The sequence below is a fragment of the Manis pentadactyla genome, chromosome 9, assembly GCF_030020395.1.
Source record: "Manis pentadactyla isolate mManPen7 chromosome 9, mManPen7.hap1, whole genome shotgun sequence".
Taxonomy (NCBI): Eukaryota; Metazoa; Chordata; class Mammalia; order Pholidota; family Manidae; genus Manis; species Manis pentadactyla.
In genome coordinates this window covers 51,379,552-51,405,731 of record NC_080027.1, presented here as the reverse complement: position 1 = coordinate 51,405,731, position 26,180 = coordinate 51,379,552, and the positions used below count along the sequence as shown (strand labels likewise).

At 47.6% G+C, this 26,180-nt stretch overlaps 1 protein-coding gene across 4 annotated transcripts in view; it reads left to right on the top strand.

Annotated features, from left to right (window-relative positions):
- The window catches only part of GALNT18 (polypeptide N-acetylgalactosaminyltransferase 18), a 312,633-nt gene that overhangs the window by 242,865 nt on the left and 43,588 nt on the right, over positions 1 to 26,180 (top strand). For all 4 annotated transcript variants that reach the window (XM_036918017.2, XM_036918018.2, XM_036918020.2 and 1 more), the window contains exons 7-8: positions 14,142 to 14,327; positions 21,332 to 21,469. In XM_036918017.2, the coding sequence (XP_036773912.1) occupies positions 14,142 to 14,327; positions 21,332 to 21,469 (324 nt within the window). The remainder of the gene's footprint in view (positions 1 to 14,141; positions 14,328 to 21,331; positions 21,470 to 26,180) is intronic.

Sequence of the window (26,180 nt, the reverse complement as noted above, 5' to 3'; positions counted from 1 at the left end):
GAACCATGAAGGACTAGCATTTTTATCCCCATTTTACCGATGAGAACACCAAGGCTCAGCAAGGCTGAGACATTTACCCAGGCCCCACAGAGACAGGGTGGTGGAGCTTGGATTTGAACACAGTTGTCTGATGCAAAACCTCTAAATGCCCACCTTGTAAAATGAAAGTTCAAGCAGAGGAAGGGCTTATGGATACAGAGGCATATGGATGCAGCTGGAAAAGGTCTTTTGAGGGGGCAGGTAGAGGTGAGGGGTGGCGATAGGAGATAGATTTCCAAGGCCTAAGCAGGGGTGGATGGAGATGGACAGGAGCCAGGGAGTTAAGAGGTTTTATGTGACCATGAATGGTGGGAGAAGGTGACCTCTAGTGCCTGCTTGTAGTAGAAGCCAAGAGCCAGGGCCCCCAGGGAAGTATGGACTTGGCCATGAGGGGATGGCCGGAATTTTCATTTCCTTCTAGGTGGTCAGCTATAGGTCACCCTGCTCTGCTGGAATGTGTGTCACTAGGTGTGGCCCCCTGGGTCTTCCTCACTTGTGAGCCTCATATACGAGGGAAGTTTGGCACCCTAAGCAGCCCAGAACCAATTATTCCACCATACCCAGCTGCCAGAGGGCATCTGAAAACACTGAGAGGAGAGCTCCTTTGCCATAGTGCATAATCTTTAGCACCCCAGTTATGGAGTGACTCTTGCAATTACAAACCAGCCTCCAAACAGACGCAGTTTAACAGTACGTTGTAAAAGTTTTATGGCTAGTAAAGATAAGTACAAAATTAATCCCTAAAGAACAAAGCAATTAAAAAAGTACATAATGAAGCAATTAGCTAGAAATGGTGGGGAGCAGAAGAGGGAGAACCCCCATGGACAATTTTACTCTGGAAGGGTCTCCATGCTTATGTTTTTTTAATTGTGTTCAGTGAGGGAGCCATAGAAAAATAAGATTAAAACAATGAAGAGGTAACAATTGATAAAGGATTTTGAGAGTCAAACTGAAGGAAATTCTTACCTTCTTAAAAAATTGGGACTAAGGAGGAAGATAGCTCTAAAAGCCATTATTGACACAATTAATGACATTTGATTAAAAGCTTTGGATTAGGTAATAGTAATGTATTGATGTTTAATTTCCTGATTTGGAGAAAAAAGAGAAAAAACCCTGGGAGCCAGCGATGTATGGTAAAGCTCCAGAGAGTCATTCCCTCTCTCTCTGTGTGTCCTTTTCTTTTTCTTTTTGATGTTTTGTTTTGCTTTAGCGAATCGGCCTACTGCTTTGTATCAGATCCGGGAAGGTAGCTGCTTTGCCGCCAGGACGTCATGGTTCTGATCTCCCAGGAAGGGACCACGGGCAGGGCCAGAGTCAGTTCCCCAGAGCAACAGATAGAAAGTGGGGAATGGAAGGACAACAGAGAGAATATTACCAGTACTATTGAACTATCTTGGTAACAGGGGGTGACCATGCTTACCATGCAAGCATTTAGTCATGTATATAATTATCAAGTCACTATGTTGCACATCTGAAGCCAATATAATATTGTATATCAACTATATTCCAATAAAAAAGAAAGAAAGACAGTGAGCATGGGCTCCTCTTCCTCCTGCTCTCCCACCCTTCCTCCTCCTCTCCATGCAGACACTGTTGTAGTTTTCTTTTGCCAAGACATAATATTCATATATCTGCAATTGCAGAAAGGGAATTCAGAGACATCTACTCCTACGACAGGTGCTGTTTACTTTGTGAGGTGATGCAAGAGGCAGGACCCCGCTGAGGAAGTTTTCCCAGGGCTTATGGGGACTGTTCACAGAAATTGCCCCTACGCACAAGGTTTTCTATCAAGCAAGCCTTACCTGAACATAAAGTCAGTCCTGAAAATAAAGGGTTAATCCCTGGTGTAACCTACCCCAGGGAACAACATTTCCTCTAGGTGCTGGGTCTCTCTCTACGTCTGTGCCGTCCATCTGGTTTGGGGAAGTCTAAGGACAGCTGGTCCCTCCCCCTGCCTGGTGCAGTGCCTGGCAGGCGGTGGGCCACTGACTGGGTGCGCCCCACTTCATTCCTCACACCTACTGCTGTGCTGCTCAGCAGTGAGTGAGGGTCTTGATGACTTGTGTACTTTTCACTGCCCTGGTTATGTAAAGAAATCATGGAGTAGGGGAGAGAAAATGTTAGTATTGATTTCAAGACAGACACTTATCTTGGATTCTAATGTTTCCTCCATCAGGTTGTGCCTTAAAAATTTGGCATATATAAATAAATATATAAATAACTTACAACTTATTGTCCAAACCAGAGCCCTTTGAGAATGAAAGGGAATGATGTCAACAATTAAACAATTACACCAGAACAACAGGTCTAAACCAATGTCGTCATGGGACACCCAGGACATGTGGTTATTCAACTTACAATTTTATGTGTACATTTAATGCAGTTCATTCATCTGATATCATTTGTTAGATGCCTGCCATATGTGACGTCGGGTGTGCAATGTTTAACATTGGGCATTCAATGTTTAAAAAGTAAACACAGCCCCTTCCTTCTTGAAGCCAATGGTATAATGAGACAGACAGCTGATAAAAGTGGACAAAGAATAGATGTATAGTTACTAATTGCAGTAAGTGCTGTGTTTGTTAATTCCAGCTGCCATAACAAAATTCCATAGACTGGGGGACTTAAAACAACAGAAATTTATTTTCTCACAGGTCCGAGATCAGAGTGCTAGCATGGTCTGGTTCTGGTGAGAGCTCTCTTCCTTACTTCAGAATATTACCTTCTGGCTGTGTCCTCACAGTGGAGAGGGAGCTCTGGTGTCTCTTCTTCTTATAAGGATGACAGTTATGTCTGATCAGGGCCCCCACTTCTGACTTCATTTAACTTAATCACCTCCTTAAAAGGTTTATCTCCAATACCGTTGCATGGGGGGGAATTGAGCTTCAGAGGACAAATTTGGGACAAAATTCAGCCCATAGTAAGGGTTACAATAGAAAACACAGAGCTTAAGTTTCAGAAAGTCAGGGATTTTGTATATTTTTGTTCAGTGACAAAATTCACATATCATACAATAGGTCTGGCTCCTAGTAAGAGCTCAATACATTATTGCTGAATTAAAGCAGAAAAGGGACATGATCTGCTTTATAATTTTCAGCGATAGATTAGAGAGCAACAAGGGTTGAATCAAAGAGACTTGTTAGGAGGCAGTTAATAGAGTTGCCCACACAAAGATACTGATGGCTTGGACCAGGATGTTGGCTGTGCAGATTGAGAGAGATTGATTGAATTTAAGCTATATTTAGGAGATAGAACTGACTGCATTTGCTGATGTTTTATTGGATATGGTGGAGGAGGGACAGGACACAATTATGGATAAATTACTGTTATTTAGGTTTTAGGGTTGGGCTGTTAGGTGGATGAAGGGGAAGACCAGGGGACCAAAGGGGAGGCAGGGAAGGAAATCAAGAACTTGGTTTTGGACAAGGTAAGCTTGTGATGCCTGAGACACACAAATAGACGTGACATGTAGGTAGTTGAATATATAAATCTTGAGCTCAGAGGAATGTAGTGTTTCCTCCTGCCCTAAAAAGCTCTAATTATAGCAATGGTGAATCTTATCATCAGTGGAGTCTTGCAGTGATAATAATTATACCTACTACCTGGTGGGCTCTAAATTTGAGCTAAATGTTGAAAACAAACCTCCCTGCAACCTTACTTAAGTCTCACAATAACTATTTTTGCAGCGTCACTTGTCTCCATTTCACAGACAAAGAAAACTGAATGTTAGAAGGCCTGAAGTCACCAGTCCAGCAAATGGGAAATGCAGGATTTCACACCGGGACTGTCTAACCCCAGAGCCTGTGCTCTGAACCACAGTGACCTCCTACCTCCCAAGAGGCAGAAGTCTTGAACACTTTTCCTACTTTGCTTCTAGATTATCATGTGACCTTGACCCTCAGTTTGCTCACCCAGGAAGTTAGATGGAATAATCTATTGGTCCTCCTCAGGCGTGCCATGCTACCATACTGCTCTCTTGCACAAATCCCCATTTCTAGTGTGAGTTTGCTATAGGTGCCTCTCAAAGATGATACCCAATCTGACAATTCATCCTGATGTGTATGAGAAGGGCAAATCTCTTCAAGTGAAGACCCAGCACACTGGCTTTCTTAATCTGAATTCCAATAGAGTAAGAGGAAAGCTCCTTGGAACAAATATCATTTTCTGAGTGGGAGGATGTTCAGCATCTCAGATTCATTTTTTCTCATCTGAGTGATAACCTTGGGGGTCCAACTCAGCTGAATGCAAGTAATGCTTGAGCCAGACACATAAATTCCTCTAACGTCTATGCCCAGGGTCTGCCAAACTGCTGAACTTCCCCACCTATGCTGTCTCAGTGACACATGGGTTACCTGTCACCTGTCAGGTGGCCTGCACTGTGCTTCCCTCCAGTGAGTCCTGGTTGCCCTGCATTTCAGAAAGGACCCTCCTGACTTTTCATGGGTAATCCTCTTTGGACATTGATCCAAAGAGATATCCTTAAAGTGTTGCCCTTTTGATGGGCCTCTGGTATGGACAGTCAGTCTAAATTTGATTGGGACATGCTAATGAGCCATTCATATGTGTGGAATTTGTTTCTGATTAAATTAAGCTTCTGAGAGAGGAAAGAAACAGCCACTGATTAAAGACATAAAAAAGGAAACACTTTAAATGAGTAAGTGGTTCATCTTCATATAGGAAAGTATAAATTAAACATAGTCCAGGGATCAGCTTTGAATAGCAGCTGAATAGAGCCAGCTTTTCTGAATATGTCCACAAGGAGAAGGCGCTCACAGCAATTCAAAGGGACTTAACCCACCAGAGAGGGCTCTGAACACTCCCGAGTTAAATGGATGGGATAAGTTATCTGACAAAAATGACTCTCAAACTAGGGGTGGGAAGGTGTTTATTTGGATTTCAGAAAATTGCTCTGGAGTCCCTGCTACATTCAAGCACATTATTATTCCTTGGCAGCATCAGTGATGGTAATGGGGCCAGAGATCTTAGCTCAAAACAGACACGATTAGAGTAGACAGCACATGTGTCAATGGGACCCTGATTTGGAGCTTGGTCAAAACCAATTCAGTTGACCACTGAACAACAGTTTTGAACTGTATGGGTCCACTTATATGTGGATTTTTTTTCAATAAATATGTTGGACAATTTTCTGGAGACTTGTGATAATTTGAAAAAAAAATGTTTTCTTTCCTCTAGCTTACTTTATTGTAAGAATACAGCATGTAATACATGCACAAAATGTGTGTTAATTGACTTTATGTTTTCTGGTCAACAGCAGGCTACTATTAGTTAAGTTTTGAGGGAGTGAAAAGTTATAGTTGGATTTTCAACTGTTTGGGGGATCAGACCTCTAACCCCTATGTTGTTCAAGGGTGCATTGTTCTGCTGCCTCAGAGCTTGGGGCTTCTATAGTTTGGGTTCTATAGAAATGCCTGGACTGGCAATAGTCAGCCTTCCCAGCCTTCCCAGCCTCATGCAGTGGGAAGCTGTGAGGGTCAGCCCTGTCTACACTGCATTACCTGACCAGTGCTGGAGGTGTGGCTGCAGCCCTGGCCTCCCCTGGCTCACCCTAGGATTGGTGCACCTGCCTCGGGGCTGCTGTCTGTAGTTGTCAGAAACCCTGAGCCATGCATGATCTCAAAGTCCTGGCTTTTCCTCTTCTACCCTGCTGGCTTCTCCCTTAGGTATTCTGACCTCTGAACTTGAACCAGACTCTCACCTGAAACCTTCTTTGCAGGGGAGTTAACACCATGCTGACTCCTGACAGCTCCCTCTTTCACCCCCTGGGACTCCTACTGTCTGTATCCTCAGCCTCTAGTGGGGTCCTGCTCTGAAGGGGCTCATCACCTGGATATGTGAAGCTGTCACCTTCCAGACAATCTCTCCGTATGCCTCAAACCCTCTGCTACAAAGTCCAACCCAATAGACTGAACCCCTAGTTCCCGGTACTACAGGGCCTCAGCCTCTCCAATCACCTTACCTCTTTACACATTGGCAGCTTATATTAATCAGGGAAATGATTATAGGCTGCAATAGCAGCCCCAAAGCCCTGGGGGACTAACCCAGGACAAGTGTATTTCCTGTTCACATCACAGTCCCATGAAGGGTGCGAGACTCTCCTGGGGAGCTGTTCTCCAAGAAGTGACCAAGAGAGACTCACATTGCTTCTCTTGTGGATTCCCTGTCTTTGAATGTCAAGGTCATCCTGGCTCAAACATCCAGCTGATTTGCAGAGAAAGGACTTAATGTGCTCATGGGCTTCCCATACTGGATGTTTACCCACATTGGCCAGACAGCTATAGTTTCCTCTCATTTCATTGGCCTGAGCTGTTCATGTGGCCTAGACTATAAGCAAGGCTGAGAGATGTACAGGAGACACAGGTATTAAAGGAGCAATAGGAGTCGGCCACCCTACTCCTGACTCAGCTTCCCCAACCCCAGTATGTTCGGGCCTGACTTCTTCCTTTTTGTCTTGAGCCCAACCTAGCCTGAGTTCAGACAGTATCAATCAGGCCTGTTGGCTGATACGGGATTTGAGGTAACCATGAATCAGCTCTCAGTTGGAACCGTGAAAAGATGCCATCTAATCTCAATGACCACATACTTGCAAAGTGATGCTCATGGAATTTCCCACGAGGAAATGAACTCCCGTGGCCCCAGTCTTTATAGGCAAAGCACTGGGAGCACTGAGGAGGAGCTGGGTCCCCTGGATGTGATGGGCTTGTGTGCTGAGCTCTGCACCATCGCTGCCCCGGGTTTCCTGTAGATAAGCCACTATTTCAGCAAGTCTCAAGTCCCTGCAAAACAGCCTTTTAACTTTTTCTTCATGAAAAGCTTCCAGACATTCCAGCTCAGCTGGTCTCACCTTGGAATTCTGCCAGATGAATCCTCCTGCTGCTTTCTGATAGTTATGAAAAATCTCTTTCAAACAGAGAAACCACTTCAAGTGCTTCTTAGGGCTGACCCAAAATCAAACCCTTTCAGGGACACCTTCCAAGAAAAAGCATCATTTTTTTTTCCAAGCAGCAATTCTGTCCAGCGACTCTTTGGCAGTGTTTATTGCAAGAAGAAAGCTTGGGAAACTGTATCTCCAGGGAGCGTTTTTCTGTGGGGTCTAATGGAAGAATAAGTATTGTCAGGCTTTAAAAATGTTTCCTTATACTTTAAAGTAATGAAATATCTGCCCTTAGAAACCTGGGAGAGCACCAAGTGAGTACACTGGGGATAATTCAGAACCAAGGCCCAACTCTTGATCCTTCATTTATGCAATAAGTATTTATCGTGCACCTATCAGTGCCAGGCCTGCTGAGGCCCCAGAGATCTCATAACGAGAGCCAGGTGGCCAAGGGTCTGCTCACAGTCTGGCATCGGGGGCCCATAAACAGGGAAAAAGCTCCATCACACTGGTAATCAGGGAGTTGCAAGGAAAAAATACAGTGGGAGTGAACTTCACAGCCATTGGATTGGCAAGAATTAAAAAGTTAGACAATGCCAAATATTGGCAAGATTGTGGAGCAACATGAGTGCTCATCTGTGCTGGTGGGAGCGGAACTTGGTATACTTGTGGTGGATAAGTTTCATTTTCCCTAGGAATAGTGAATATGTATATAACCTGTGCCTCAGAAATTCCACTGAGATGTCAGTACACAGAGACATGCCTGCTCCTGGACACCAAGAGACCCATATAAATATGTTCTGAGGAGTGCTATTAATTTACTGGAAACAAGCATGCTGTTGACCATCAAGAGAAAACATAAATAAACTGCTGTATTTTATACAATGGAACACCATGGTGATGAAAATAAATGAAGCAAGAAGCAAGGTGCAGAATGCAGACAATACGCTTCCATTTATACAGCATTCAAAGCCAGGTAAAACTAAACAGGTAGTTTAGGTTGATGACCAGGACAAAATTCAGGGTAATGGGTTACCTTGGGGAGTAAGAAGCATATAGACATTTCTAAGTTACTGCCTGTGCCCTGTTTCTTAGGTGGGGTGGTAGGTAAGCAGTTGTTCCTTGTATAATGTGTCCCTAAACTGTACAATGCATTTTGCACACACACAGCTATTTTAAGCTCTGTGCAAGAGGAAGTACATGTGAGATGGGAGTGCAAAGTAGAGACATTTAATCAAATTTAGGGCAGCCAGAGAAAGTAGATAGGAACTTTCAGGCAAATCAATGAATGGGGGCAGGAGGGGGGGGCAGAGTCCTGTAAAGGGAATGGGATGGGGTGAAGGGTAGAAATCCAAGAACACAAATCCTAAGTCTGCCCCACGAACTAAGAGAAGTTGGTGGAACTGGCCAGTAGAGAGTGAAAGACGAAGCTGCAGTGAATAAGGGAACCATTCTCAGAGGTCTTGCAGATCATGTTAAGGAATGTGAGCTTTCTCTGGAAAGCAGAGGTTGGAAGAGTGGGAATGAGAGGCATTTCAGAGGGAGGTTGACTCCACATTTTACATCATGCCCCCCACCCCCACCCCATGCCCTTGGCCCCCAGCTTGCTGATAGCTCCTGGCTTTTTTCTTGGCTTGCCTTCCCTGCCCTTCTTATTCCCATGCAGAGGCAGGACCAGGGCAAAATGAGTGAAGTTCCCCTGGGTGCAAAATGGAAGGATGCCCAAGAATGAGGCCCTGCCCAGCCCTAGTCAGTGTCTTCGTTTGCCTGCATTTCTGGTCTTCCACCAGCTGTTCTCAGGCCTCAGCCTCCATCCTTCTCGTCTTCCGCCCTGCCCCCCTCCACTGTCTGCCTGGGTTGGCTTCCTTCTCTTGCCTCAGCATTTCACAGCCAAGTTAGGCAAGACTGCTACACATAAAAAAATAATTAACAACATGAGCCAAGAAACAAGGACCACAGGAGTGGTACAAATCCTGTGTTTCAGGAGTTTGGAGGAACTGGGTCATGCTGGCTTTGGATGGATGGAGAGCAGGAAGGAAGCTTTCTGGGTCAAACGAAAAGTGGTTAACATTTTGCCAAGAGCAGGGAGCTCATTAAAAGTCTTAAGAAGATAAAAGCTGGATAGGATATGAGGTCCTGTGATATGTGGCTATGAAGTACAAGGCTGAGGTGCCACCACCACCCATGCCGTCCCTGCAGTAAACATTGCTAATGAATTGTGGCATGCTTTAACACTGAGCCCAGAGAATGCTTCCCAGAAAGAGTCAGAGCTTCAGAATCCTTCTCCACATAGGGCTTCAGGGGGACATAAACATGCAAATGGATGTACTGCAGGAGTGTCACTTGGTTTTCCCACCATAAGCTGCAGAGTGATCACCAGTCTCTGAGTGGGAGAAATGGTCAAACTGTATCCCGCTGCCTTTCCTCCAGTGTCTCCCTGTTTTACAACTGCCAAATTCCAACTCTGTCAGTTGGGTCTCAAATACTGAGCATCATTTGAGGTACTGGCAAAAAAACTTGGAACCCCAGAATGCAGGAAGTGGAAGGGATCTACGGCATCACTGAGTCCAGCTCCAACATTAGGCAGCTGGGAGAAGCTGAGGCTTGCGAGGGAAACAGACTTGTTTATGGAAGTAACAAACATAGAATCTGAACTCAGGTCTTCTGACCCTGACCTTGTGCCAGCAGCTCCCAGTCCTGAGAAGGGAAAGGAACCAGACCTTCCCTAAGAACCTACTATGCACCTGTCTTTACTAGTGGGAACTTTATGTACAGCATCTCATTTAAACCTCCTAGGGTATCATCCCCAGTGACTCCTCTGGGGGTGTATGCAAGCATTGGCAAGGTGGGGGGCTTTCTCTACACCGAGTTCATCGTTCCACAAGACGAAGCTGCCTGCCTGCTATCCACCGTGCTCATTTGATCACTTCCTGGGTTTTATGATGTTAATTTAAGCTCTGCAGCCAAAGTGACTTTCTTAGTTACAGCAGTGTGCACTTAAATGTTAGAGCTCTACTGAAAAACTGCTTGCGTTTGAAGGAAGTCACTGTATTCAGTAAAATCTAGCCACACTTTATGTTTATGGCCTTTATTAGGGTTCCAGCTGAGTGAGTCAAAACCTCCAGTCTATACTTAGACTGACTCTCGAATCACTCGTTCAAATGCCTACTAAATGCCTGGTGTATACAGTATGATCCTTGCCTTCCTGGAGCTTATACTCTAGCAGGGGGCAGAGGCAGGGGGAACAGACATTGAAAGAATAAATACATGAATAGAAGTATAATGAATAGCGTTATTAAGAAAAAGGGCAGGTCACTGAAATATCTAGAGGGGATCTACTTTAGACCAAGTGGGTCAAAGAAGGTAATATTTGAGCTGGATAGCATGTTGGGGAAAATTATTTCAAAAAGATGGAATAGCAGGTACAAAGGCACAAAGACAGGAAGGAACTTGGGTGTGGTCAGGAAATACATTGCTCAATGTCCATCCAGATGCCACAAGATCTAGCTTAGGGCTGACATGTGTCAGGTATCCCCAGTTCCTGTAAGACTCAGCACATGCCTCACTTGTGGTAAGATGAGGTCACGTGCACCCTATATAAAAATTAAGTTCTGCATCTTGGTAATTGCTTCCTGTGCTCTGTGACTTTACCTGCCTTCTTGGTTACTGACCCTTGGCCTTCATTTCTGAGCCTCCCCTTTTGTGCCCTCCTCTGCTGCATTCCCTCCTCTCGGCAGTCCCGCCCCCTGGAACTGACCATGTGAAGCCATCATTCTGTGCCACACCTACCCTCCATCCAGGGGCTCTGCTTTTCTGGCACAGTCCTTCCTGGCTACAGCCTCCATCTGAGTTGGGCCTTGCTACAGCGTGCCAGCTGCGACGTGTCCCATGCCCGGCTCCTTTTCCCTTACTTCTTCATCCCCTGTTCCATCTGAGCCCCCTTGGAAGTTTCATGATGCTTCATTGCCAGTGATCTTTCCCATCCTTTGTCTGCCATGAGGGGGTCTCTGAAATCAGCTGCAGGTAGGGACTTTCAGGGATCTTTCTGTGTCAGGCGTTGGTCAGTGGAGCCACTCATCACCCAAGGATCAGAGAGCACAGGCTTTCTCTTATGAATTTCAGTGTCACAGGGCTGGGTCCAGAAGTTGGGGGGTAAACACACCAAATCTGTGTCCTCTGCTCCAGCGCCTAGAAGCTTCCAGGAACCCAGCAGCTGTGTCCAAGGCAGATGCCACCACCCTTCCCATACATGAGTTCCTTGCCACTGAATAGAGGGGAGTGGGCATGACCTCTGGGCTCTCAAGTGCTCCCACAGCCTCTATGGAGGGGCCTCCTGTTGCCCCTCCCCTCTGGGCTGGGCTCTCTGGAAGGCAGCCTGTCTGCTGTCTGCTGGTCTTCAGCCAGATACATGAGTCCTCCGCAGTCGTTTGTTCCCTGAATGTAGATGTTAGCAGGAACCAAACAGCAGCAATTATAATGGCTAATGTAAAATAATAATGTGCTTAGACTGAGAGCTTATAGTGTCCCAGTATTATGACAGGGGCTTCCCGAGCCCACAGCCCTGTGCAGAAACCACTGCCATGCACATTTCATAGACAAGAGGTTAAGTGGCCCAAAGTCACCACATGGCAGAGCCAGAATTAACCCAGAAGTCCTGTCCCTACCTCCCTCACTTCCATCCATACAGTGTTGACACAGAGGCAGGCACAGGGTTGAACACATATCTGCACCCCATCCCCTTCTGCTGGATAAAATTGAGGCTTGGGAGGAGAAGCAACCTACCAAAGGTGCTGCAGCAGGTGACAGAGGCAAACAGTTTGAATCCAGCTCTCACTGGCTCCAAAGCTGAGCTTTAAAGCACTGTGTACTGTGCAACCACCGCACCTTGGCTGGAAACCTGTGATCTGTTCAGAGCACCATTCAGCACTTACCTAATGGAGAATCTGGCGAAGAGCCTGAGAACATTTTGAAAGCAGGAAGGAAATAGTTGAACAAGCAATTACAGAAGTTCTGTGATGAGGAAAGAGAGGGCAGGGACCACAGAATGTGACAGGCTAACCTAGCTGAAGGGGATACGGTGACATGATGCTGAACTGGCACCCCGAGAAGGAGTGGGGAGAAGTGAGAGAGGGATGGGTGTGTAGGTGCATGTGCAGAAGCCCAGCCATGAGAGGAAAACCAGCTGGAGGAAGCAGGTATCAGGGTGGCTGCTGCACAGAGTATGTCAGGAAGCAAGCACAGGTGGACAGGTAGCAGGCCCAGCGGCTTCCAGGGCTGTGCTGGGGAGGGCACAGGGCAAGGGAGACATCATCCAATTTACACCTTCAAGAGTCACTGGCTGCTGGGTGGAGGAGAGAGCGGAGGAGGACGGCATGAGGGAAAGGGGTTTGGAGGCTATGCAGAGTCCAGATGAGACATGGCAGCGGTCTGGACAGGGCCGTGGCTGCAGGATGGGGAAGAAACTGGATTCAAGAACAAAGGAGTGAGTTCACACGGCTCCTTGAACTGTGAGCCTGAGGGCACCCTTCTGATCAGAACCACGGCAGAGGTGCCCACTCTAAGGTGAAGTGGTGAACCGACTGACTGAGAAACAGGTCTCGTCATAAAAGAGCTTTGTTACGAATCATGTTCTGTGTCATGTTGCTGAAATATGTCAAGTAATAGCTTCTGTTCCAGTTGCAAAAAGAATAATTATCCTGACTCTGTGTGTGGTCAATAACATATTCACAGGCTTTCATTGAAAATCTGAGCAAAGTGAATTGGAAATCATCACGATTCCCAGAATGTGTAGGTCACAGAAATGAAGGGGCACAGCCTTAGGCTTCTTCTGATGCCCAGGCCACCTTTGGGGGTGGGAACTCCTTTCAATGCATAGTCCCGGGGTGAGCACTGAACTCCCATGGGGGTCAGACACATCCCTTTGTCTCCGGTACCAGCTGTGTGGTCTTCGGCAAGGGGCAGCCTTTAGTCCCAGTTTCCTCATTTGGAACTGGAAATAATAAGAACGACTTCCCAGGAGTTCTGAAAATTCTTCTGTATCTAATGTGCATAGTAATAGCCGAGACCAATCGAGTCCTGATTGTGTGCCAGATATTCATCAGATCTGACCAGTATCTCAGATTCATCCCACATTTATTATATCAACCATGTATTGGTTGATTGACTGATTAAACATCAATCACTGACATATTTATCCAACAAGTATTTACACAGTACCTCTGTGTACTAGGCCTTGTGTTAGGTGCTGGAGATGAGAAATTAATGAGATATGGTAGTTCCGTCCTCCAGGACCACAGTGAGGGAACGGGCCTGACCCTATGGGTACGCTGTGATATCAAGAGCTTTGAGGCCAGAAGACGGAGCAATTGACTCTGTGCCCAAGAAGTAAGCAGAGGCCCCACAGCGAGGGGCCATGTAGCCAAGATCTTGAGAGAGAATATTTTTTCAACTGGAGAAGGAGTGGAGAGGGCAGTCTAAAATTACAGATGGAATGGGCAAAGGCTTCAAAGTACAGAGGGAGGTGCACATTCCAGCCACATTGAACCTTCAGTGTGGCTGGAATGATTGTGGTAAGGGCTCCAAGACACTGTCCCTTGACACTAAGAATACAAGGTCAGTTTTCTTTATTTTTCAAAATCAAATTGTATCCAGTTCACAGGGTCGTGAAAAGTTTTGTGTCATCCCTCTTCTTTGCAGCCTCCTCCCGCCTTGGGGTCTATCAGAACTCAGGGCCTGGAAAAGACGGAGCAAGAAGGCATCTCTTTCTCTCCCTGTGGTGATCACTAACCTGTGTCCAGACCATGTTTAGATGACATCTCTGCCTGTCCCTCCATGTCAGGCACTGCTGCAGAGACCATCATCAGGGGTGTTGATAGCTTCTTCCCCAGTGGCAAGGAGAACTGAGGTTTATGGTCGCAAGACATTTAGTGTCTTCTGTGGTGGGGATGGAAGGGGGAGAGAAAGTGCATTAATTCTTTGCTAGTAAGTCCACAGCAATAAGAAAAGACACAAGTTAATGACTCAATAATCTTCCTTCCTGCTATAGGAATAGAAATAAGGTGGAGCTCACTCCCTTTGCAGACAGTGTTCTGAGAGACAAGGAGAAGAGAGCTAAATCTGTCCATGTTCATTTTGAGTGGTCACCTGTGATATGATTTAGAGGCTCAAAGTTGGGTCTGGGTGCTGATGAGTGGCTCTGTGTCTTTTGCAGGTGTGGCAGTGTGGCGGGAGTGTGGAAGTCCTGCCCTGCTCTCGGATTGCCCACATTGAGAGAGCCCACAAGCCCTACACTGAGGACCTCACAGCCCACGTCCGCAGGAATGCCCTCCGCGTGGCTGAAGTGTGGATGGATGAATTTAAAAGCCATGTCTACATGGCATGGAACATACCCCAAGAGGTATGGAGGCCTGTGGGGTTGGGTTTCTTGGGATTTGGTGGGAAAAAGCAAAGAAATTAAAACAAATATGGGACTAAACCCTTCCTGCCATGGATCAACTAGAGTCTTGTTAGCCAGGCTACTATGGACTCAACCGCAAAGCTCTACCTATGGAAGAAGGGGGCTATGAGGCACTAAGCCATGTCCTATCCCCACCCCTGTCTCTGGTCGGCATGCTTGAAGAATGGCTTCTTTCCAGATTTCAGTGTCCTCTTTCGAAATGAGAAACTTGGACCAGGAGGCTTCAAGGTTACTTCATGCTCCCAGGTCCTCAGCTTCTCTGCTCCTGGATTGCAAATATACCAGAAATTACCAGCATTCACAGAGTGCACATTAAACTCCCTGTAGATTAGATTCAGACTTCTCCCTTGACCTTTTGACCGGAGCAATAAGGAACGTCCATATCCTTTGGGATTTCTTGAGGCAGATGGATGGGAAGGAATACACTCCCACAGGGACCCTCAGGAGGAGCAAGGAACTATTCTGGACATTCTATGGCTGCATCTAACCTTCACCTACCACAATGCACCCATCCACAGAGAGCCTTATCATTGCGTGCCACTGTCCTCTATCCCTTTAGTCATCGATGCTTAAGAAGTGCCAGAGAGAAAGAAATGTTTCTCTAGTAGATTTGTTCAGTCTTGCCCTGTGTTGTATGGAAATGACCTTGGACCACTGATTTGGGAAAACCCAACAGATGCCGACCACAGGATCGCAACCTGCCTAACAGCCGGTCTGGCTGGAGATCATCGCTTTATGCTGCATTCTATATGAGACAGCTCTTGACTGATGACCTTCTTCTTTCCTCCCAAGGCTACAGCTTCCCCTTGAGAGTCCTTTAGAAAGCCTCCACTCTCTCTTGCTAGTAGGGAAATGATTGATCTTTACTTAAAGTTTCCATTCCCTGATTCCATTCTTATTTCCTGATCTCTCCACCAAGCTCACATTGCTCTGGCTGAGTAATTGAGAAAGTCGGCTGGGCTGTGGGCAGGATCTTTTAGGCAATCCCCCAGCCACCACCGCCATGGGGAGGGGGTGGATGGGGTAGTGTACTCCCACAGCCAGTGAAGTTTCTTCATCGGGGAGAAGAATGAGGAGCCAAGGGGCACCAGCCAGGCCAAGGCCACCCGGTGAGCCAGCGCCAGGACTGTGCCCTTGACCGTGGGAGTGTCTCTAGGGAAACCGCAGTGCCTTCTGGATGCATCTACGGCCGTGGGTGTTGGATCACTGTATTCTGGGCAGGATTCCGAGCCCCGCTGTGAGTGTCCTCTGAAGGCACAGTGTTAAGAACACTTGGAAACTCCCCAGAAGCTCACCCAGAGGCATTGTAGATCCCAGGACTCTGCGAAAGCCCTGGGGTCTTGTCCACACTCCTGCCCTCTTCTCTCTGTACACCAAAGCTGCAAACCTTCTAGTCCTCTACCCCCACTGCAGCTGCCAGATATTGAAATTGACAGCAAATTCAATAAATGGTAGAGAACTGAGTGAGAAAAAGAATTGGAAGATGATGAAACTCAGTGTCTGTCTGTGACTCATTAGGAGGGGTAGTTCAAGCCAAGTGAAGTGGGCGGGAGGCGGACCAAAGCAAACTGACCAAGGGAAGATGAGAGGTGGAAGTGCCCAGGACAGAGCCTCAGACCGAGTAGGAAGGAATCAGTGTGCTTCCTAAAGACCTGTCTCTTGAACCCCTGTTCTCTTTGTGCCCAAACTTTCTTTTCTACTTCTTATCAGACCTCTGGAAAGACTTGGTATTTTTTCACCTCCATTCACTTCTCAAGTCACATCCCAATATTAAAACAAAGCTGCTTTTGATGAAGTTATCGTGGGCCTCCTAACTGCCTACAGCAATGGACATTTTAACCTACAGAATCCCTCCTTTTCCTTGAAACTCTGTACTCCCTCTCTCCCTGATTCCACACCCGGAATATTCTCATCTCTCTCCAATTGCTTCTGAGTCCTGTGGGCAACTCTTAGTCCCACTGAGTGCTGAAGTGTCCCCCGGGATGCATCCTTGGCCCATGCTCGCATTATACACCGTCTCCCCGAGCAACCCCAACTGCCCTCGGGTTCTTCTGCCGCCTCTGCATTGACAGCTTCCTGCTTAACATCTCTTACCCTGACTTCTGCCTTTAGCCTCAGACTGAATTACAGCGGGACATCTCCTGGGTGTTCCCACATGCACTTTACACTGAATCTGACCGAGACTGAGTGTCTCTTTTTCCCCCAAAACCTGTTTCTGTTCTTATTCTCCATCTCGGTTCATAATATCACCATCTGCTCAGACATACAAGCTTGAAAGTGAGCACCTGTCCTCTCTCAAGGCCCATTCCCAGTCCCTGCCGAGCCCTCCTTTCTGTTCCTACCTCCTCTCATTGCTCAGTTCAGGCCTGTGCCTCCCTCTACAACAGCCTGTAACTGGTTCCCCTGGCTCAAGTCTTATGCTCCTCAAATCTATCCTACATTTTACCCAAAGTTATCTTTAAAAAATTAAAAAATAAAACCTCAAAGTGATCATGTCATTGCCCTACTTAAAATCTTTAAATGACTTTCCCCTGTGCATGAAAACAGGCACACAGTCAGTGTTAGATGAATCTAAGGTTTTCTCCTTTTCCCTCTTCTCCAGCCCACCTCCCCCCATCCTGGTTTTGGAGTCTCCGCAGACTGTGTGGACTGTGGGAACCACGCGTAGCTCCCTGTCCCTGCCCCTCTGTTTCTCACCTCTGGGTCGTTGCTCAGTTTGTCCTCTCCTGGGAATTCCTCCCCCCCACTTCTTCCACAGGCTTCACTCTTACCAGCTCCTCTCCGTCCTTCCACACTCAGCTTTGGTGGCCCCTCCTCCAGGAAGCCAGCCCCATTTGGGGAAATGCCCCCTTGGCATGCAGGTCTTTGTCACTGCATCAGCGCCCTGTAAAAATGTGTTGGGTTGTGTAGAAGTCAGTCAGTCTGTCTGTCTGTCTGTCTGTCTATCTTTCTCATCAGACCAGTGCTCTCAAATCTAGCTGAACTTTGTAATCGGCTGGGCTCCGGCCCCAGAGATCACGACCTAGCTGGCTTGGAAGGGGAACTGGGACCTGAGGAGCACTTCACTAGACCACGGGCTCCTGGAGGACAGATTGTGTTACTCACGTTCACTTCACTGTACCTCACACAAGGTGGGGCATGGGGTCAGAGCTCAGTAAAACCTCACTAATGCTTATTAACAAATGGCTCTGCTGGCAGTGTGTATAATCCCTTTCTCCCTTTAGTCCGCAGCTCTGAAAAACAGATCTGCAGCCCAGTGGCATCCCTTGAATCACTTGGAGAACCTTTAAAAAATACTGATTCAGGGTCTTATCCTCAGAGATTTGATGAGTAAGGGAGTAGTGGTGCCAGAATCTGTAAACGTTCTCTAGGTGTTGGTTCGGGGAGGCCAAGTTTGGTAATACTATTTTAGCTAATCCTCTCATCTTTCCAGAATCATCTTTTAGTGTCCCCTACTCTAGAAGCCTTCCTTGACTAGTCACCCCACCATCCTGGCTGCCGCACACCAGGAGATGGACTAAGGCCCCTCCCTTGTCCCCCCTCCACACTCTGTTTCCCTCCATGCTTCACACTGTGTGCAGAGAGTCAGTTTTCTTGTCTAGATCTTCCAGACTCCAACTCTCAGGCAAAGTCTGTGTCTTCTTCCTACTTGTATACACACTGCTTGGACAGCACCTGACACATACTAGGCACCCAGTAGAGACGAGCTGAAATGGAAAGAAGAGGGAGAAGTGTGGATGCTGCATGCCCTCTGTTTCCTCAAGTTTTCCCAGCTGCCCTTGACGTGGCGGCCCCAATACCTTCCGCTGAGTCACAGCTACCCCTGTTACCTATTTACTTACCATTGCTTCTGCAGCATCCAGCTGCTACTGTAGAGCTGGAACCCTTCAACCCTGCCTGTGACTGCCTTGAGAATTAAAGAAATGAATATATGTAATGACTTTGATCAGTGCTTGGCAACAGAAAGCACTGGATAAGGGTTAACTCTGGCTGTTGATGTTACTGCTCTTGCCCTCCACACTCGCACCCCAGCTTTACAATGCCCTTGCTGGGCACACATCCTTCCTCCCTGCCTTCTAGGCTGAGTCTTCCCCATGCTGTGCACCGCGCAGAGCCAGCTACCTCACCTGCTCCTTTACCACATTGAGCCCCAAGCTTCTGGAAGACCAGACAGGCCTCCAGCTGTTGCATCCTTCTACTTTAATTGAAAATCAGTTTGTTTATCAGCAAACAAAGTCAACCTGCAGCAAAGCATCAGTATTGTCTTATACCAGGAATTCTAGACCTGCCCCTGCTTCTTCTCACCCAAAGATAGGCTGAGTGCCAGGGATGGCTCCCCATGGTACTCAGGCGACAACCCTTCTCTGGGTTTGGATACAAGGAACTGCGTGTGTGGCTGCACACACAGGCAGAATACTGGAGAGTATTTTGTGAGGCTAAGTGTATTCATTTCCTAGGGCTACTATAACAAATTCCCCAAACTGGATGGCTTTAAACAACAGAAATTTATTCTCTCACAGTTCTGGAGGCCAGATGCCCAAACATTCCTCTTTTTTTACTTACAAAGATACCAGTCATCTGATTTCGGGCTCATCCTAAATCCAGAATGATTTCATCTTGAGATCTCTAATTAATTATATCTGCAAAGACCTTATTTCCAAATAAGGTCACATTCGGAAGTTCTGAGTGGACACAAATTTTGCAGGGACACTATTCAACCCACTACACTAAATATTCAGCAAAGACGGAAGTTACATTTATTGTTGTCTAATAATAAGGGCCAAGGCAACCTCTGGAACATTTTCTTCTTTCTAAGTTTCTGCCCTCTGCTCTGAAGAAGGAGTTGGTACAGTGTGCAGTAACACATAGTCTGGTGGTGCTGAGCCATTGCAATGGAAAGGCAAAAGTCCGTTCTAATAAACAGGAAAAGGAAAGGGACATGATATCCAGAAATACAGCTGAGCAAAGCTCTGGTTCTTGAGTCTCCTCGAAGTGGATGTAGTGATGGACCCCTGATGAATTATATCTCCTTTACCTTCAATTAGGTCAGGAAGAGAGAGACAAACTCTCCCTTGATCCTGAGTGTAGAAAGTTTTCCCACGCAGACCCAGAATTTTAGAACAGAGGCCTTCCGGAGACAGATTCTTCTCCTGCCTCCCCTTAAAAGCTGAGACACAGTGGCAATTTGTCATCATATAAAGGCAATGATAACATGAAGGAGGGAGGCCTAGGCCCCAGCAAGTTGCTTATGGTATAAAGGGCAGAGAAATATAAAAGGTTAGTACTTAACAGATCCTTTGGGGTGGGGCTTGGGGAGTGAGTAGGTTACATTTATTGTCAGTTGCTGTGTTCCCCACTTCATAAATATTTTCTCAATTTGGTCACATCAACACAGTTCAGGTGCAGTGGTAGGCTGGGGGCACAGAGATAAGTTGAACATGTTTCCTGATCATAACAGATCCAGGGCCCAACAGAGAAAGGCCAAATAGCAGTTGCTGGGAGGGCCACATGCAGGAGCCAGGGAGCAGACAAATCATAGATGCAATCACCAGTTAGTACTCAAAAAGTAGGTCCTTTCTGAAATTTCACCTGAGGAATCTGGAACTTAAACCTTCAGGTTCTGGCAGGTTCCAGTTGTTATATGACCTGAGCTCTGGGGGGCAAAATAAATGTATTTCTTCTATGTCTACATTTTGTTATAACTTCCATTGTCTAATGTCAAAAACTTATTCTGCTTATGCCCAGATACTTGCAGCAGTCATTTTTTGTGAGTTTTTCAGAGACGTTTCAGACTTAAACTCTATCCATTTCATTATCTTCCTAATCCCTTGATCCCTGGAGCTGATGATGGAACCAGGGGTCTGACGCAGCCACACATGGACCCCTTTGCCAGTGCGAGGGAGCCGTACTTCCTCATCTGCCTCTCCCTGCTCTGGGCTGCTGTCTTATGAGATACCAAGTGCTCTATCAGGTCCCTGGCTCCATAGTGCCATCCTCTGAGATGTCACCCTGTCTCAATCTAATCCCCAGCTGGAGGGACACCTTCACCATCCTCCGCTGTGACATCAGCTCTTTCTCAGCTGATTCTGTGCCCTGTTCAGCAGCTAGTGTGCACGCCCAGGGACTCAGCACTCGGCTCTGCTCTAGGACTACAAGAAGCATAGGGGCTTCTCTCTCTCTCACTCAAGGATGCATCCGTGTCTCCATTACTACTTCTTGCCTGCTGAGCCCCAACAGCTCACAGACCACCTCTCTGATATACCCAGGAAGTGAGGGACGCAAGTACTCTTTGGGTCACGCCCCCAAGCTTAAAGAGACAGTCTGCTTCTTCCACATGGGCTTGGTCTTAGGAGGCACAAAGCCAGGCTCTTCTGGATATGAAGGGTAAGCTTCAAATGCTAACTGCAGGCCCAGGTTGACTGCATTTGAATCTCAGCTCCACCATTTATTAGCTGTGGGCCTCTGGACAAGTTCCCAAAGAGGTCACGGAACATCTCCTTTGTCTCAACTCCTCATCTGTAAAATAAGGAGTTGAATAGGTTTAAATGGGACACTCTACATACATATAGTATTGGAATTAGCATTATTCCACCATCAGCTCTTTCCCCTTCCCTCCCCCTCTTACTCCCGGGCTCAGAATCTCTCATCTTGTATCTTGAGGCAGGGAAACCTTACTCCGACTGTATTCTTCCCATTTCTTTCACCTACACCCAGATTTTCATTTATTTTTAACAGCCTTTGATGACAGTCCCCATCAATGCTGACCTCATGTTTTAGAGCCCAAATAGGGTGGTTATGGGGTTAAGACTCACGTGGGGAAATACATGAGTTAAGTTCCCACCTTGTCCCTTCACTAGACAGTCTCCCAGAATCCTCGTTGGGGAGGTTTGGCGGTAAACTGTGCCCAGTGGTGGCTGCATGTCTGCGTTTGCCTCCTTGTGCAGGACTCAGGGATTGACATTGGGGACATCACTGCAAGGAAGGCCCTGAGAAAACAGCTGCGGTGCAAAACCTTCCGGTGGTACCTGGTCAGCGTGTACCCAGAGATGAGGATGTACGCAGACATCATTGCCTATGGCTTGGTAAGGAGCCACAGCCTCAGGGTTTCATTCAGCCACGGAGACCAGGGCCACAGGGATGCACAGAGTCAGAATGAGAAAGAGCCCATCGCTTTCCCACGTGGGGCTTGTGCTGGACCAGCAGACGAGACGCAGCCTCTGCCTTCATAGCCTGAATCTCTCTACTCGCTTGAGAGAGGTGTTTAGTCTCTCCTTTCGAGTCCTAAGAAATTCAGTTCTAGCCCCAGACCTGCATATTCCACTTAATGGAGCATAAACCTGCAATTTGGTTAAGATCACAAGACAGCTTAACAATCAGCTGCTGCTTGCAAGCAAGAGGGCCTGAGGTGCATAAATATCTTACATATCTTATATTCCTTGGTGATTTTCTGAGGTTAAAATACTCTGAACATAATAAATTCTCCCATTCTCCCAATATTCTCAGCACCAACAACTCAAGATGTTTTAAGTGACACCTGGTAGATTTTTGATATCTCACCTGGTTTTTGCTTACTGAACACATAGCATTTTTCTATAGACAGTTAAGCCCTTGAAACTACCTCACTTACCTCCAGCCATGGTACAGGGTGGGCACAGAGAGGCAGAGTGACTTGCCCATGTTCACAACAGCAAAACTGTCTAAAAATCAGCTTCTGCTATCGTCCCGATTCCTCCCTTTGGAGACTGTCCCCTAAGACCTTTCTGATGTTCCAGGATGAAATTTGAAGGGAAAACTAGGCCTCTCCCTTTGATATTATGGTCTGAATTCAAGGCCTCCTCTTAGATACATAACGGGTGCAGCGTCTGCCTGGGAAGGGAAGAAGTCTTGCTAAGGACCAGCCTCCATGCTCTCCGGGAGTCTCCCAGCTCTAACAGCCTAGGATTCTCAAGGAGACAGTGTGCAGATCCAGGGACCTCCCTCCCCCAACCAGGCCTCTGTGGTTCAGGGGGCCAGCCTATAGGAGAGGGCCCTATCCTCCCAAGAGTCCCTATGGCATGGTTGGCATGTCCTGAGAGAACTGCCCAGTGGCCACTTGCCTCTCCACCTCTCAGGCTGGTGTCATTTGGATGTCAGAAAAACTCCTCAGCTGGTGCTAACCAGCAATTAATTACCTGAGGCTCCAGACCCTGCTGTCCCCCTGGAAACACACAGACTATAAGGGGCCCGTGAGCCCTGTCTGCCTCCCCAGAACCATCCCGAGGACACACTGCTCCCTGTGTCCCCACACACTGCCCACGGCAAGTTGTGTGCACTGCTCAGCCATTGTTGGGCCCAACCCAGAAAGGATAGTTATGCTATGGTGGCTCCTGAGAAACCACTGGCCACAAACCTGTGAGCCAGGGCAAGCTTCTGGATTCCTGTTCTTACCAGGTTTTCTGCTGTAGCTGACTAATTTTGCCAAACTCCATCAGAGGCAGGGAAGGCAGTAAGAGTGGAGGTGTGTGCGTGCAGCTGTTCTAGTTCTGGGTCTTGGCCAAAGGCATTCTTGTCTTCTGAGCAAAAGGGTCTCATCTTACAAACACATATAGCAGGTTTACCACATAGCCAGAAACCTTTGGTTGATTGAATGCCAGTCAGTGGCATGTACAGGGTTGTGATCTGATCTGACTGAATCCATAGTTGGGGATGTTTTCACACTGATGTGCTGAAAAGCCACCCACTCATCACTCCAAAGGGACGAGCTGTGTTAGCCATCCCTGGGGCTGGCAGAGGTCTCTGACCCCTGCATACTCATCTGCCAGCCACTGCTCGGTGCCCAGGCAGCCACCCCTCCCACCTCCTGCCTCCCTCCTCCACAGGCTGGCCTCTGACATGAGCAGCGACATACTTGCTTGTCAAGGAGAGTAATGAACTCTTAATGGGGGCAATAGGGTGAAGATGGGCACCATAGGAAGCAGCCACAAGAGTAAGAGGATTTGCTGGGGCTCCATTGTTCTTCCTGATGATTATTTTTGTTCTGAAATGGAAACATTAGATGCCTTCTCAGAGGCAGAGTTTCTTTTTTCTTTTCCGGTTCCAACTTATGCCCATACTACATTGCTCAGGGCAAATAACCTCCTAGGAGTCAGTGCAATGTGGGTCAAGTCTATAACCCAGCCCATTAATCCACAAATAGGTCCCATTAATGACTCGAGCAGGCAGAAGGGCCTGTGGACCCATTGGGTGGGCATGGGCTTCCCTGGATCACCGAGCTCCATGTCTGGGAGACGGTCTTGGGGTTAATCCCAGCTCTGGTGCTGACAACAGAGATACAGCAGTATCTGGAAACAGATAAGCCCAGCTTCTGAACATTAGCTTTGCCATTTACTTGCTGTGTAACCTTGACAATTTGCAAAACCTTGAAGGTTATAGTCATACCATTTCATGGGGTGTCTTTCAGCATCTTAGGATTGTCGTCACTTGCGTGATGGAAAGAGCTTGGACTTTGGGGACAGACTCCAGCTCTGTTGTCTGTCCAGCTATGATGTCGTTCATTTGTTCATTATCTTCATTCATTCATTCCACATGTACTTACTGTCTGCTGTGTGCCAGGGCTAGCCTGTGTCATACACAGCGAGAAAGACTGAGCCCTAGTCTGGTGACTAACAGGGGAGAGGAGACAGGCAAGGGAGGAAGAACAGGAGGACAGGACACTCAGTGCTGCAACAGGAGAAACGGAGGTGCTGGGGAGCATGGAGCGGCGGCCTCACACCTGGACTTGGAAAGGCCTCCAGACTGCCAGAGAGCTGGGAACCAGAGGAGGAATGGGTCAGGCAAAGAGGAGGCCCCAGAAGCTAGTTTCCCTGAATGGCTTTAGGAAGGTTGTAACGGTAGTAACAGCAGCCAACGATTACTGCACACTTGCTGTTTGCCAGGCCCCTGTGCTAAGCACTTGTAGGTATTGTTTCCCTTAATGCTCCTGACAGCCTGTGGGGTAGGCACTATTATTGTCCCTGTTTTAGAGAGAAGAAAACGACATGAGTTGTGTTCTTTGTCCAGGATCACACAGCTGGAGCCAGGGTCCCATCCTTGCCTGTCTCTCCCACCCATGTCAGTAGACCGCCTGCTGAACAGGGGAGGGAGGACAGAGAGCAAGGGAGGACTTACCACAAGGAAACACCCAGACCCCGCCCAGAGGCCAGCTTTGAGAACCTAGCAGAAAGCCAGTCTGACACGAGGGACTTCTGGGCCTCTCTCCTGTGACAGCAGCAGCTCACAGGTCTCACTAATGTGACACCCGGCCCTCTGTGGCCTGCAGGAGGAGCCCAGAGTGGGTTTCCGTATGCTTCACATACAAGCAAGCCAAGCAGCTGGTTATAAAAGAGGACTTGCTACATGGATGCTTCCAGGGTCCCTGCCTAGGAAGTTGATACACATTCATATTTCTTCAGAATCTATAACCTGCAAGTTTGGGGGGAGCTGCTATCACCCCGTAGAGGAAAGGAAGCTCAAGAAAAAAGAATTTAACTTTTTGTGCCTCTGTTTTTCTGTTCCATTTCACTCACCCTAACTGGGTTCAGTGCCACAAGTTGTCGGGACTACCACAGCTCAGCCACGTCTGCTTCTGGCCTCTCCAGATAGATGACCTACCTGTAGTCCATTGCCCTAGTCTTCCCTGAATTCTAATTTCCGTGTCCTGTTCCAAACAGAGCACTTCAATTGCTAGGAAGAGCTTTTTAAGATAGCTCAAGTAAAGATGGGTAAAGATACCACAAAGTCTCTCACGGACACAGGAAGTAAAGCAGAGCCAGACACAGGCACTGGCGCTGGGAAGCCACCAAAGTGTAGCAGGGGCAGGATGATCCATCCTGTCTCCAAGACGACCTGCCTCATGCTTCGCCTCCCCCTTGATCGCAGCTGGATTTCTCTGCTCGTACAGGGCTCAGCAGATCTCTCACACCCAGTCAAAATGGCCTCACAATTCTCGCAGCCACCACCCACTGACCCCAGTCTCTGGGTCCCTCATCTAGATTCCTAGGACAGAGTAAGAGAATGATGAGATGGTCACATTCTAAAAAGAGGCGTGTGGAGGAGAGAGGGGATAAGGAAGAGAATTATTAATGCATTCTAAACTGCAGGTTGGTGCCCATCATGGTCATGCCCATCAGCTGTGGTTGGTGAGCAGGTCCATGTGGACTCTAGCTGCTTCTGGCTTATGCCAGAAGGGGACACTAAATATTGGCTTAGACAGTAAGCCAGTAGTTCACGCTACCCAGACACTGGTTCTGTCGGCTGCCATGTGCCTGTAGGTGAGGGTAAGGGATACCTCTGTCCTCTCCTGCTCCTCTCTTATTCACCCACTAGACCTCCCTCTCCGGAGAACCCTCATCAGCTGGGCCACCACTGGGGCCTAGCCAGCCACTGCTGGATCTGCAGGGCACATACTGAGGATGTCTCAGGCCTGTAAGCAGCTAACATTTTGCCCAATTCCCACAGTCCTCAAGAGCAAAGGATTTACTCAGGGGCCCTTGAAGGCCGCTGTGCCACCCCTGTGGAAATGGAGGGTGAGAACGCTAGCTCTGTCTTGTGTGTGTGCATGTGTGTGTATCTGTGATTTTTACCTAGACTGCCTCAACTCCCAAACCCAGTTTGCTGTTTAACAACATGCAAATGTTTCTCCTGCAAAGGAGTGTGCTCTTCCCACAGCCCCGTTATGCAAAGCAAAGGCTGCTGCTTGGGTTTCCATAGCATTCAAGGGGCCTTGGGTTGATTATGGAAATGAGGCCTGTCTCAGTGGAGTGCTGGTTCCTCCTG